Below are 12524 nucleotides of genomic sequence, written 5' to 3'. Positions count from 1 at the left end.
AAATTCAGAAGTTGAACTTCTTAATTAATGAAATGTGAAAAAGAATAACCACATCAACACAGCAACTCCCTGCTGTTTACTTTGATATTAAATTCAATTTGGTTTATTATACCTCCAAGTCATTGCATGCTCTCGATCTTCATATTGGCTGCAGAAAACTATATTACAGAAGCTGCAGGGTGAAGAGCAAACTGGAGATTTTGGTAGGAGTACAGGAAAACTAGAGTTTTGGGGGCTTGGAGAGACAATGACATAGCCTCATCACCAATATATTTCTATGAAAGTCATCACATAGTTTCAATGCTTACGTAGGTATTTTTGCATATATATATTTATTCTGAACATTTTTGAGGACAGAATTTGTTCAACATTTTTCAAATACAAGTTTTAAGCTTATGATATCTTAACTGTAGAAGTCCACTTCCTGCAACCATTGAAAGGTGAGGTGTATTCATTCCCTGTGGTTACAAGATGTCGTGGTTTGAGCCTGGTTGGCAGCCAACCACCACACAGCCACTCTCTCTCCCTTCTCTTCCAGCAATAAGAAGGGACAGAGAGCCAGGCTTGGGGTTCGAGATAGGACTGGGATGGGGAAAAATCACCCTTTATGGGCACGAGCAAAAGGCAGACTTGTTAGGGGAAGAAAAAAAAGAACATACATTTATTACAGACACTAACAACACGTAACAGAGTAGGACAGTGAGAAGTATTGCAGCATCTTGAGAACACCTTCCCCCCACCCCTCCCTTCTTCCCGGGCTCAGCTCTGCTCCCGATATCTCCACCTCCTCCCCCAGTGACGCAGGGGCAGGGAATGGGGGGTTCAGTCAGTGCTGCTGCTTCTTCCATCTTCAGTGGGAGGAGCTTCTGGAACTTGTTCCCCCTGCTCCATCTTGGTCCCCCTCTCGCAGGAGACAGTCCTCCACAAACTTTCTCCAACATGAGTTCCTCCCATGGGCTGCAGCATTTCCCACACTGCTCCATCGTGGGTCACTAACTTTCTCCGACTGGATTCTCTCCCACGGCTGCAGCCCTTCCTGAGCTGCTCCGGCGTGGGACACCCCCGCATGCTGCAATCCTCCCAGCACTGAATTACAGCAGCGGGGCTACCTTTTCCCACAAGACCCCAGCATTTTTTGGGCACAGCACCTTGCTCATCCAGGTGGAAGCCACAGGCCATAAATCAGTGTCTGCTCCACCGTAGATCTTCATGGGTGGCAGGGGGGCACTGCCCTGCCGTCTCACCACAGGATACAGGGGGGTCTCTGCTCCGGCACACCTCCCCCCTCCTTTCTTCCTCCATTCCTCCACTGACCTTGGTGTTCACGCAGCTGCAGCAACTCCTCCTCACAAGTCCCACTGCCCGTCACCACGTCCCTTCTTAAATACGTTATCGCAGAGGCGCAGCTGATTGGCTCGGCCTTGGTGCAGCGGCAGAGCTGACTTGGAGCTGGGGGAGCTTCGAGAAGCTTCTCACAGGTGGCGTTCCTATAGCCCCATCCCCTGCTACCAAAAAAACCTCACCACTCACTCAACCCAGGACACATGACTACATGGATTTAGAAATACCACTGTCACTGTCAGGTGAACGGTATCTGCCAAACCCATTTGAGGCACATATAACATTATCAATTGATACTGGACACCACTGCCTTACTGGAAGGGTTGTTGTCTTCACTGCTGTCTGTGTTGCAGTACAGGGGAGAAAGGGCACCCTTGCTGCACCCGGTACATCATCTGTTATTGTGGAAGTGCAAGTAGACTTGGGTTCTTGTCAGTCTAAATTCAAGACAGGGATTTAAACACTGTAGGAAAACATGTCTTATAAATTCTTCAAGAACACATACAAATACATTCTCACCTCAAAAACTATAATAAGCCCAACTTGTTTGAATTAATATCCCTGTAATATCTGAAACTCAAATATTACAAAGCTGCCAAAAAAAATCAAACCACAAACCTCCCAGTTATTTTAAAGCAGCACAAAATATCAATGACTGCATGAGCAATAACAGGATGACTTTTCTTTTTTTAACCTAAAATATTAGTACTAAGTCAGGGTTTCTCCTACAGCCTGACCGAAGTCAGCAGTTAACCATTGGCTTCAAAAGGCCCAGTGATGTGGGAGATGCATAGAGCTTACCTACTTCTAATTTGACTAGAACAGGGTTTACTCATTTCTCTCATGCAGCATACTCACAAGTTTACTTGCATCTTAATTTACCATTATACCATCAAAAAGAGCTGAGATTTCTTTGTTCCTTCACTCAAGGACCTCGGATCTCTTCAGAAGGATGGGTGAGAACAATTTATGTGAATCACACACACAGGTGAGGCGTGAGGAGAATTCGAGCATCCCAGGCGACAGCCCTGTGCTTCCGCGAGAAGTGCTTGGAAAGCTGCCACCACCAGCTGCACCAGAAGTGCCAACAGCACGGTAAGGTGAAACATTTTGCTGATGAACTCTCAGGCTCACAAACATTTCCTCTGAAGTACCCTGTTCTGCTGCTGGACCAGCGTTTTCCAGTTCTGTCCCCAGCCTTGGATGTGGAGCCGTAGCCAGGGAACTCGTCTGTAGCGTTAGATCCCTTGAAGGATTCGGCCCAGGTAGACCTTGACATTGGGGATTGGGCCCAGGGGCCTCAGTCTTCCTTGGGGACACAAAACTCCCAGTCTGCAAGCCAATAACACATTTTACTGAAATATTTTTAAATGCTGAAGATGGCAAAGGACAATACTGTCAGGGTAACTCTGAATTGCTCTGCTTTCATGGGTTTAAATCAAGCTCTAAATTATTTTTAGTAGTTTGTTATTACAGCTTTTGCAATCTGAAGACAGACTACTGCCCTTAATTCATTAGTAATTTCAACAGTTAATCAGAAAATGTCATTGCCTAGAAAGACTGCAGCTCAGAATAAAGCACACTGGAGTTAAATTTAAATTAAAGCATGGACAGAAATGAATGCAGCCTTTGATCCCCCTTCCATCCAGACTGCACCCTGATGGGCACAGCTGGACAGGATAGAAATCGTGAGAAGGCAGCAGTCTCGCCTGTTTAAAAGGATACTGTAAATTCATTAAGTCCTCAAGTTGAGTCAATTAAGAAAAAAAAAATTCACTGGGTTCTTTCAGAGCTCTCATAATGTTTGCTGCAATGGCCATTTCTTGTCAGTTTTATTTTTGAAAGAGGCTCATTTTCAGGTGTTTGACTAAAAACCAGACCATTAACATCTGTTTAATCATCACAGTGGCCAAAACCACCGTGTTTCTGTTAGCTGTGAGCCTAAACAAAGGCACGTACCTCTGTCTGTCTGCCTGAAAGCATATTATTCCTTTGGACAAGGGAAGGGTCCCGTTTGTTTTGCAGTGTGTGAGGTTCCCCCCTTTCCCCAGGTGGCACCAGCAGGGAAGCAGACGGGTGACGGCGCATGGTCTCAGCTCACCTCTCCTGTGCGGGTAAGGATTTATCGATGCTGATGTGCACCCCTTTTCGGGGCACCCCTCCTCGCAGACCCTGAGGCCGGCGTGGGGCAGCTGAGACGAGCTCTAGAGGCAGGGAGCGGAGGATGCGGGCCCGTGCACGCTAAGCATCTCTTGCTGCCTAGCACATATTGCCATTTAAACTACGAGCTGGCCTCCTGCTGCTACCGAACACGTCCTTTACCTTACAGCCCTTCCTGCCCAAGGGCAGGCTGCCGCTGTTTTAACAGGGCTACGCCTTTCCTCTGCGCTCCGTCGCTGCCTATAAGGATTAGCCAGAAGCTGCATCCAGGCGTGTCTTCCAGCATTTTCTTGAGCAGCCATATTTCCTATTTCCTTGTTCCAGTTCCCTGCACAGGAGACACTTGGGAATTCTTGCATTGTCTGTCTGAAACATGTATTTGGTCCGTTACAAGAATAGCTATATAGCAAATATAGTTGCAAACCCTCTTAGCATAGTCATATCTTTAAATAATATAGAATAGAGTCTCTCCACAGCTGGAAAACAGTATGTGCTTGCTATTCTTCCAATGTAACTGTCAGCAGTACAGCTTTTTTTTTTTTTTTTTTGCTTTTTTTTTTTTCCCCATACAGCAATATTGTTGAAAACCGCACATATATCACACTGACCAGAGAAGTCTGTGACGTAGACCCAGGCTCACCGCTGAATGATCTCGCCTTGCCACTGTCCTGACCAGTGCAAGGATTGTGTCGCCTTCCCTGCAAACACACAGGCTTGCTCCTGGCACCTTCCCCCTTCCAGTTTTGATTTAGGAAATACAGAAGAAGTTCTCTCCTGGACCGTTCAGATTTGGTGGGTGTGCTGGGTTTCTGTGGTGGGGCTTTTGGTAGCCGGGGAGGTGGCTTCAGTGGTGGCTCCCTGTGAGAAGCTTCTCAAAGCTCCCCTGGCTCCAAATTGGACCCACCTCTGCACCAAGGCCGAGCCAATTAGCAACAGTGTCTGTGCCTCTGCGATAACGTATTTAAGAAGGGTTTCCCTCCCATGAGAGGGAAACTACGGTGGAGCCGGGGAAGAATGCGAGGAGTTCCCCACCCCCCACCCTCCATGGTTCCCCCTCTCCCACCCTGAGGAGAAAGGAGCAGCAGCACTGACGGTGACCCCCATTCCCTGCCCCCCTGTGCTGCTGGGGGTGAGGAGGTAGAGAGATTGGGAACAAAACTGAGACCAGGAAGAAGGGAGGGGTAGGGGGAAGGTGTTTTTAAGATGTGGTAATGCTTCTCACTGTCCTACTCTGTTAAGTGGTGGTGTTGTTAGTGTCTGAATTAAATTGATGTTCTTTCTTTCTTTCTTCCTTCCCCTAGCAAGTCTCTGTCTTTTGCAGGTACACGTAATCACCCCTCCCTGTCCTTATCTTAATTCCTGAGCCGTTTGTTTTATTTTCTCCTTCTTGTTCCTGAGGAAGAAGGGGTGAGTGAATGGTATTGTGGTGCTCAGTTGCCCTCTGGGCTCAAACCAAGACAGTGGGAGCCAGATTTATCAATCCTAGTTGATTCAGGAGATTCAGGAAGGTCTGATAACAGGGATAATTTGGTCATGACACCAGCTGGGCACAGTGTGGTGCAGAGGTAGCTGTGCTGCCTCATTGTGCATTTCCACTTACGTTTCTCTGGTGGCCAGGTCAATAGAGGAGTTGTCTTAAACTTCCTGGCGCTTTTAAAAAGCCTGGATCACCTCACCAACCCTGTTTATAACACAGCGGCACAAACACACTGCGACAGCATTGCACCATTGGGGAGAGCGGGGACAGGGCCAGTTTTGCTGTTAGGGACGTATCATGTCAAAGTTCACCCCAGCTACGAGGAGCACAACTTCAGCACAGCAGCCATCAGCTCAGGCACCGTGTCGTGGTCCTGTGTTCCCACCCCTTCCCACTGGGGACTGAACTGCTCCTGGGACAGTGGTATGTCAGAGAATGTGCAGCCTTTTGGTTTAGGTGGCTGTGTACTGTAATATTTGCAAATGTATCCAGAGCATGCGATGAGTGTATATTTTAAAACCAAAATATTATTTATTGGCTTTGGAGCTTTCTCTTCTCCAGCTTCTGCCTACTGGCACAGTGCTATATTTCTGTTTTGTTTGAACTTTTGTTTGAAAATGTACATCTCATTGAGTGTGGTAGTGTGGAGCCAGTTCCAGGGTTCTCAGCAATGGAACCGCATTGTATTTAGCCACCGGGAATACATTTTGGAGGGGTCAGTAAAAGTTTCAGGGAACTGAATTTGGACGGTGGACAGTGGCCAGCTGAACTCCAGAAATCCGTGGTGCGAGTCTGCTTCCCCAGTTCTCCTTCCCCATACTCTGCCTTGCAGGATGCCACACAGCTATCAGCCTCCACGCAGCATGGGCACCCGCTCCCTCCACCTCCTCTTCCCCTCTTTCCAGCAGACTAGATGCTTTCTTACCCCTGCAAGGAAAGAGGAGGGCTCTGGATGAGGACTGTTCCTAAGTGCGGCAGGAGACCAGCATGACTCCTGACATGGCTGGGCCAAGAGGGCTGACAAAGAGCGTTTGTCTTGCTGCCGCTCAGTGGGTGGAGAGGGCTCGTACCCCAGTTGCACCCCGACCAGCCCCAGCCGGGCTCGTACCCCCGTTGCACCCCGACCAGCCCCAGCCGTGGGGTCATCAGGAGGTGGCCGGGCTCAGCGTCTCTGGCAGCAATGCCTCATCCCGCACAGCCAGCCTGGGGCTGCTCACCACCAGCTCCCTGGGCAGCTGCCCACCTTTTGCCTAAAGCCAGACATGGGTATGTTGTTTAATCTGATTAACTACGGCTTGGGGAGCCTGGACTGACACGGGGGAGACTACAAATGGTTGCCCTTTACGATCGGCATGGTAAAACCATGACGTTGCTCAGCTCTGGCTTAAATTAGGAAGTTTTACCAAAGCAGTGATGTCAAGGAAAGGTGGTGTGGAAGGAACACATGGCTAATCAACACCCATGCCATCCAAAATCCGATTAGTGATGCAGCCAGACTACTCCGGCAGAAGGGACCAGGGGGTATAGTTCTCCCAGTGAAGTGCTAGAAGTGGAGTCGAGACAGCCGCAAAGGCTAATGGACAGCAGCGTGGTGTAAAACTGCCTTGACATTTTGAAAGAGTAAAAGGAGAGCTTGAAAAGAGGTGGCAGAGCGTGTGCAGGGAGAGCTGTGCTGGCCAGCCCTCTAGTGGGAGCCTCACATGGGGCGGGAGTGTGATTGCAGCAAAGCCCTAAGCCGGGTTTTATCAGGTACAACTGCATCTTTACGGGAGGTTTTGCTGACATAGCTCGCGTTTGTTAGGGCGCGTGTGATTTTTTTTTTTTTTTTTTTTTTCCCAAAGCATTAACTAACGCAACTACGCCGGCAAAACTTGAAAACGTAGATTAAGCTCAAAGATAGGGATCCTTGATTACTTTCTTGCTGACACCGTGCTAAGGATAGGTTTTAAGTTAAACAATCCCCCTTGCCCTAAGGCATTTCGGTAAATTAACTTTTATTAGCTCTTCCGTAGCGTGAGCCGAAGGTTGCATCCCCGGTGGGTCTGCCACCTCTCCCTCGTCCCCCGTCCCCGCTCGGCCTCTCCGTGCGCCTCCCGTTTGCCAGTGCAGCCTCCAGCTTGGTTGGAGGGGGGGCTGGGCAGCGAGAATGACGAGAAACCCGTTTCTTCTCCCTCTCCACGAGGTGGGGGAGATAGGTAGGGAAGTAACAGTCCCCCGGACGCAGCCTGCGGCGGAGGGGCACCCAGGTCGCCTCCTTTCTGCCGGTCCACCAAGCCGCGGAGGGCGTTTGGGGGATGCTGGCGGCGGGGGGGTGTGCGTGCTCGGCCAGGAACCCCGCGCTGCAGAACAGGAGGAGAGCAGAGGGCCGGGAGGCATACGAGGGAGAAGCGGGTGGTGAACGAGGCGGGGAGCGCGACCGGAGCCCGCGGGAGCCGCGGGCGGGCATCCGTGATCGCGTCGCGGTAGCGCGTTTCCCCGACACGGGGGTGAGGTGGGCTCCGGCGCGCTTGGGTGGGAAGGTGGGGAAAAAGCAGCCTCAAAGATATTCCCGGGCAGCTGTAAAACAGAGCCACACGCACAGAGTCACGGCGCTGCCCGGGAGCCAGGACCCATGGTTTAATTCCGGAGAGGGATGCGCTGCCACCCTTGGTTTGGGGTGCTGGGGCGGGGGGGGGGTGTGGCGGGACACGGACAGACGACGACAAGAGGGGCCAGCCGGGTTTGAAAACACCCAGGCTGCCGGGTTGGGCTGGCATCTGCTCCCGCTGCGTGCGAGCGGATTAAATTACCGCAAATTCAAACTGAATGAGCCCTTTCCCCCTCCCGCCCTTCCTCCCTCCCTCCTTCCCTCCCTCGGCCGGTCCCTCCCTCCCCCGGCCCCCTCCTCCCGGCTCGGCGCGGCAGCCGCACGCCTGCAGCCGGTGCGGGGCAGAGCAGCGGCGGCGGCGGGCGGGCGGGAGGAGGAAGAGGAGAAAGAAGAAGGAGCAGGAGGAGGAGGAGGAGGAGGGGGGGGGGGGGGCGCCGGATCCAATGAGGGGCGGCAGCCCGGGGCATCGCGCCGCCGGCTCGCCCCAGCCCCCCGCCAGCCCCGCTCCGCCCCCCCGGCCCCTCCGCCCCAGCCCGGCCCGCGGCGTTCTCCCCCGAGCAACTTTCCTGCCCGCCCGGTGACCGCCCGGCGGGCCGGGGGCAGCGGCGGCGGCGGGGACAGCGGCGGGACCGGGCATGCCGGCGGCGGCGGGCGACGGGCTCCTGAGCGAGCCGCCGGCGGTGGCGGGCGGCGGCGGGGAGGCGCGGAAGGCGGCGGCGGCGGCGGCGGCGGCGGCGGCGGCGGGCGCGGAGAGCAGCTTCCTGGCCGCCTGGCTGAGCGCGGCGGCGGCCGCGCCGCGGGAGCGGCTCCGCGACTTCCAGCACACCAAGCGGGTCGGCAACTACCTGATCGGCAGGAAGCTGGGAGAGGGCTCCTTCGCCAAGGTCCGGGAGGGGCTGCACGTCCTCACCGGAGAGAAGGTACCGGCGCCCGGGCAGGGGCCGCCGGGCGACCCTCGGCGGGGGTGTGTGTGTGTGTGTGTGTGTGTGTGTGTGTGTGTGTGTGCTGCCGGCACCCCGCGGAGTGCGTGTGTGTGGGGGGGTGCGGTGTGGGAGATGAGCGTGCTGGGTCTCCGCCGGCCGGGAGGGTGAGCCCCCCGCCGAGGAGACCCCCCCGGGGGGGCGGTGCGGGGCTCCCCGCGGCGCCCAACTCCCCCCGGCCCAGCGGCGCGAAAACGGCGCTTCCCCTCCGCGCGCTGAGGTTGCCACCGCTGTAATTCTGCTTTCCTCTAGAAATACTTCAGTTGCCTTGACCTGCCTTCTCGCCCCCTCCACCCCCCCACACCCCCCCCCGGTGGCTTTTTTTTTTTTTTTTTTTTGGTCAGAAATGCGTTTTTAATGGCGAGATTTGCATTGCTGAGGACCGGTCGCTGGGTGCAGCCCTGTCGCGACATTCAGCGCGTAGGTACATACAGGTACTTCGTGCTCATCGAAGCGCCGGGAGCTGCTGCGTGTGGCTGCGGGAGGGGTGGGTACACTTCGGCGGTCAGAAGTTGTTGGTATCACTGCATGGCAAAAGATGCGACATGCACTCTGGATGTTTTGTTTTGGTTTTTTGTTTTGTTTTCCCAGGGTGCTGGTAAGAAAAGTCCGCGGAGGGGCTCTGCTTTTTGTGTATTATCCAGAGCCCTTCAGTGGAGGCTACTACCCATCAATCAGGATATGTCACAACGTTATAAAGAGTAGTAGGGGCTTGGCTGGGCGGTAAACAGAGCAAGCACAAGCCCGCTAGGGCCCCCCGATGCAGAGTTGTTGGAACTGTCTGACTTCTGCCTCTGTTTTATCAGATCCTTACCAGAGGACTACCCAAAGCAGGATGCCTTATTGTTACAGAAAGCTCTTTGGACTAGTGGGGCTAAGTACAGTGTAATTTCCTCCAGCTCCAGCAGCACCGTAGTGCTGCTTTTAAGACTGCATCTTGGTAGCTTGCATTCCTGCACTCTTGGATTTTTTTTTTTTTTTTTTTTTTTTTCATTTGGGTAAATTTGTCACGGAGCGAAATTTAATATAGGGCTTTGAATTTCCTCATGAGAAAAATGATAAGATTAGTGATTATTATCATATAGGAATTAAAAAAAAAATATTTTGCTCTCTTCTGTTACCAAGCATGTGCTTCTCCTTGGTAACAGATACATCCAATGATCCTCCAGTTGATAAAAGGCACATGCACACACACGTCCTTCCCACCTCCACGTTTTTGGATTGCTACATTTATCTCAGTCTGTTAAGAGGGGAAAAAATAAAAAGACCCACCACACCACGCCCCTCTGTCTCAGCTCCCAGGACTGATTCTTTTTTTTTTTTTCCACACCCCCCCCCCCCCCAATGTCTTGAATAACACACTCTGTGGCAAAGTGATAAGCAGAAACTCTAGGAGAATCACACTTCCTTCCTGCTGAGTCGCTGCCTCTGTTTTTGTGGACAGGCGTGATGATCTCTGAGCTGCGCCTGACCTGATCTTGTACCACTGGATCAAAGGAAGCTCTTGCTGTCAGCTTTGGTGGGTGAAAGATCAGTCGCATAGTTTCGAATTGACTAATCAAAGGTCCACCTTCCCAGAAAATCCATCTATTTAATTCTAGGTATTTATGGATAAGCAACTCGAGTTAATGGATAGGAGATAAGAGAAATTAATGATTTGCTTCAGGTGAGGTCCTACCTCAGCGAGGTTCCTCCCTCTAACCAGAGGGGTGAATGCTTTCCGTCCCACGCGTGACCCCACATGAGAATTTCACCCCAAGTAGAGAGCTGATGGACACTCAGCTCTTCCGGGCATATTCCGCTGCCGAGCTTTCGCGTGGCCTCCAGCCAAAGGCAGCTGAAACGTGCCCAAACTGGCTCTGCCTCACAGCTGCCGGCAGCTCTGCCTACATGGAGCCCACCACGGGCGACTGAGCTCTGCCTGGGATATGAGGAAGAGAAGGAAAACATCTGCTTACCCAGGCTCCCTTCTTTTGGAGTGCAAGGCTGTGTCAGAGAGGAGGCCAAGGCTGGCAAGGGTGGGAGCGGGGGTCGGGAGTGAAAGCACGGGGCGATGTGAGGGTGGGGACCGGCAGCAGCGGGTCATGGGAGGAGGTTCTGTGGGAAGAGGACATTTTACATAAGAAATGATTTGTCTCCATGGCAAAGTACTTCCACAAGAGCATCCTGATACGTGAAGGGCCAGATCTGTTTGTTAAGCTATACTTGTGCCTTCTGAGAAATCTCGGTGAACAGCGGGCCGGGCACCGGAGGGTTGTGTACGGCAGGGCCAGCTTCCGAGCCTGGGTGACACCGACGCTTAGCACAGACCTCCTCCTCCTCCTCCAGACATCAGGTGGCCAAAGTCAGGCTGTACTTAACAGCTGTCAGATAGGGCATCGGGAGTGGATGTGACAGTTACCTTCTGTCATCTCTCCCTATCAACCTCCATCCCTAAACTTGTCCTGTCTCGGAGAGGGGGGGGAATCCCCCCAGAGGGACACCACGCTCCTCCAGAAGACTGCTCCATAAGGTCCCAGTGCTGTCCCTCCTTCCATGGGGTGAGCCAGAAATTGGCCGTGTATAGTCTTCCAGTCCATTCACTTGCAGAGGAAAAGTTAATCTGCAGGAGCGTATACTTAATATGCTTGCAAGTGGAGTTCAGCAAAGCAAAATGTAGAAACAAAGCCGTCTCCCGTGGACAGCTTGCTGGATCAGTGTAATTGCTGCATTTTTCTAAGCTGATGTTTTATGAGCCTATTATTCCAGGATTAGTGCCTGCATGTATTTTGAAAGCAAAAAAAAAAAATAAATTGACATCTGATTTTTGTCTTGTAAAGCCGTTGTTGAGCAAAGGCATTGCCTAAATTTCAATAAAATTGCCATAATAGTGTAAAGTAGGGGTCTTGCTACTAATGTCTGGTAGCTGTTTTGGCAGAGCCTGGGTCATTATGGTCACAGAAATATCTAACTTCAGTAAGGGGGGCCCAAACAGGTTTTGATTTGCAGCAGACTTTAGCAACTCCGGAGGAGTTAATGCGCATTATTGTTTCAGAAAATTGTGTGTTTAGAAAAGAAATCTGTGGATTAATGAGTCCCCAGCTAGGCTCGGATCCATCGCACTGACACAATGCATTGTACAGAATCAAGGCGGTGCGGAGTGGATGCCAAAAATCTGCCATTACCTCACCCTGAAATTGCTAGAAGCTAAAGAGGTCTTCAAGAGAGCATGAGATGTTATATACTGTGGGCCAAACGCTAGTTACTTTACCAGCTGCTTCGAGGGCAGTTTGATGGACGATGCATTTTGAGCGACCTGTGTGGGATGGGAATCAGCAGCTCCTACGAGCACGTAAGCATGAGAGGGTGAGCTAAGGTGAGATTTTTAAACCTTCCCTGTGAACATCTTTAGCATTGGCCTTTAAATCAAATCTTTTACGGTACTTCTTGTGGTTTATGTTGCCATAATGTCAGGCATGTTATTATTTTCTGGGCTTGAAAAATGTTTGGTAGTGCCTGATGCAATTAAGTGTATTTTAGCTGAACGCAGGAGAATGTTGAAGAGATTATTCTTTCCATTGCTTTTGAATAAAAATATTGCAGGCTATAATCTGGCATTTTTGGGTAAAAGGCTGATTTGTCAGACCAGCTCAGGCAGTCTTTATTGCTAATCCTAAGGAAACATAGTTCCTCTATGAAGAGCAAGCCAATTTAGCCTTAAATTGTGGCTCTGAAACCCCGCTGAGTTAGCTGTATTCAGCTAACTTTGGGAGCCTGTGCACAATACACTCTCACATTGTTTCAAGCCTTCTGCTTGGGGCTCAGAAGGGTCAATCGCTGGGTGACGGGAATTGGGTAAAGGCACATATCACAAGATAATGATTTTTTTTTTTTTTTTTACATTTTTAAACAGCTGAGATTATGTTGCTATCACTGTGGTGGGGGGTGGTATGAGGCTCTGTTAGTAGATGGAATAGATTGTGTTATCTGCTGTGGACCC

General features: G+C 51.5%; 1 protein-coding gene across 4 annotated transcripts in view; it reads left to right on the top strand.

The window, feature by feature from the left end:
* The first annotated feature begins 6524 nt into the window (after positions 1-6524).
* HUNK (hormonally up-regulated Neu-associated kinase) overlaps positions 6525-12524 on the top strand; it is a 61014-nt gene continuing 55014 nt past the window's right edge. Inside the window, exon 1 of one of the 4 annotated variants that reach the window (XM_033011260.2) lies at positions 6525-6727. Coding sequence is in view for 3 of the 4 variants with exons in the window: in XM_042788455.1 (XP_042644389.1) it covers positions 8201-8485 (285 nt within the window). In the remaining variant the exon portion in view is untranslated. Of the gene's footprint in view, positions 6728-7699; positions 8486-12524 lie in introns of those variants that run through there. The other 3 variants (XM_042788455.1, XM_042788456.1, XM_042788457.1) reach the window with 3 other exon arrangements.

This window comes from Tyto alba, unplaced genomic scaffold (genome assembly GCF_018691265.1).
Source record: "Tyto alba isolate M040663 unplaced genomic scaffold, T.alba_DEE_v4.0 Super-Scaffold_14, whole genome shotgun sequence".
Lineage (NCBI taxonomy): Eukaryota > Metazoa > Chordata > Aves > Strigiformes > Tytonidae > Tyto > Tyto alba.
This window is presented reverse-complemented; position numbering and strand designations above follow the sequence as displayed.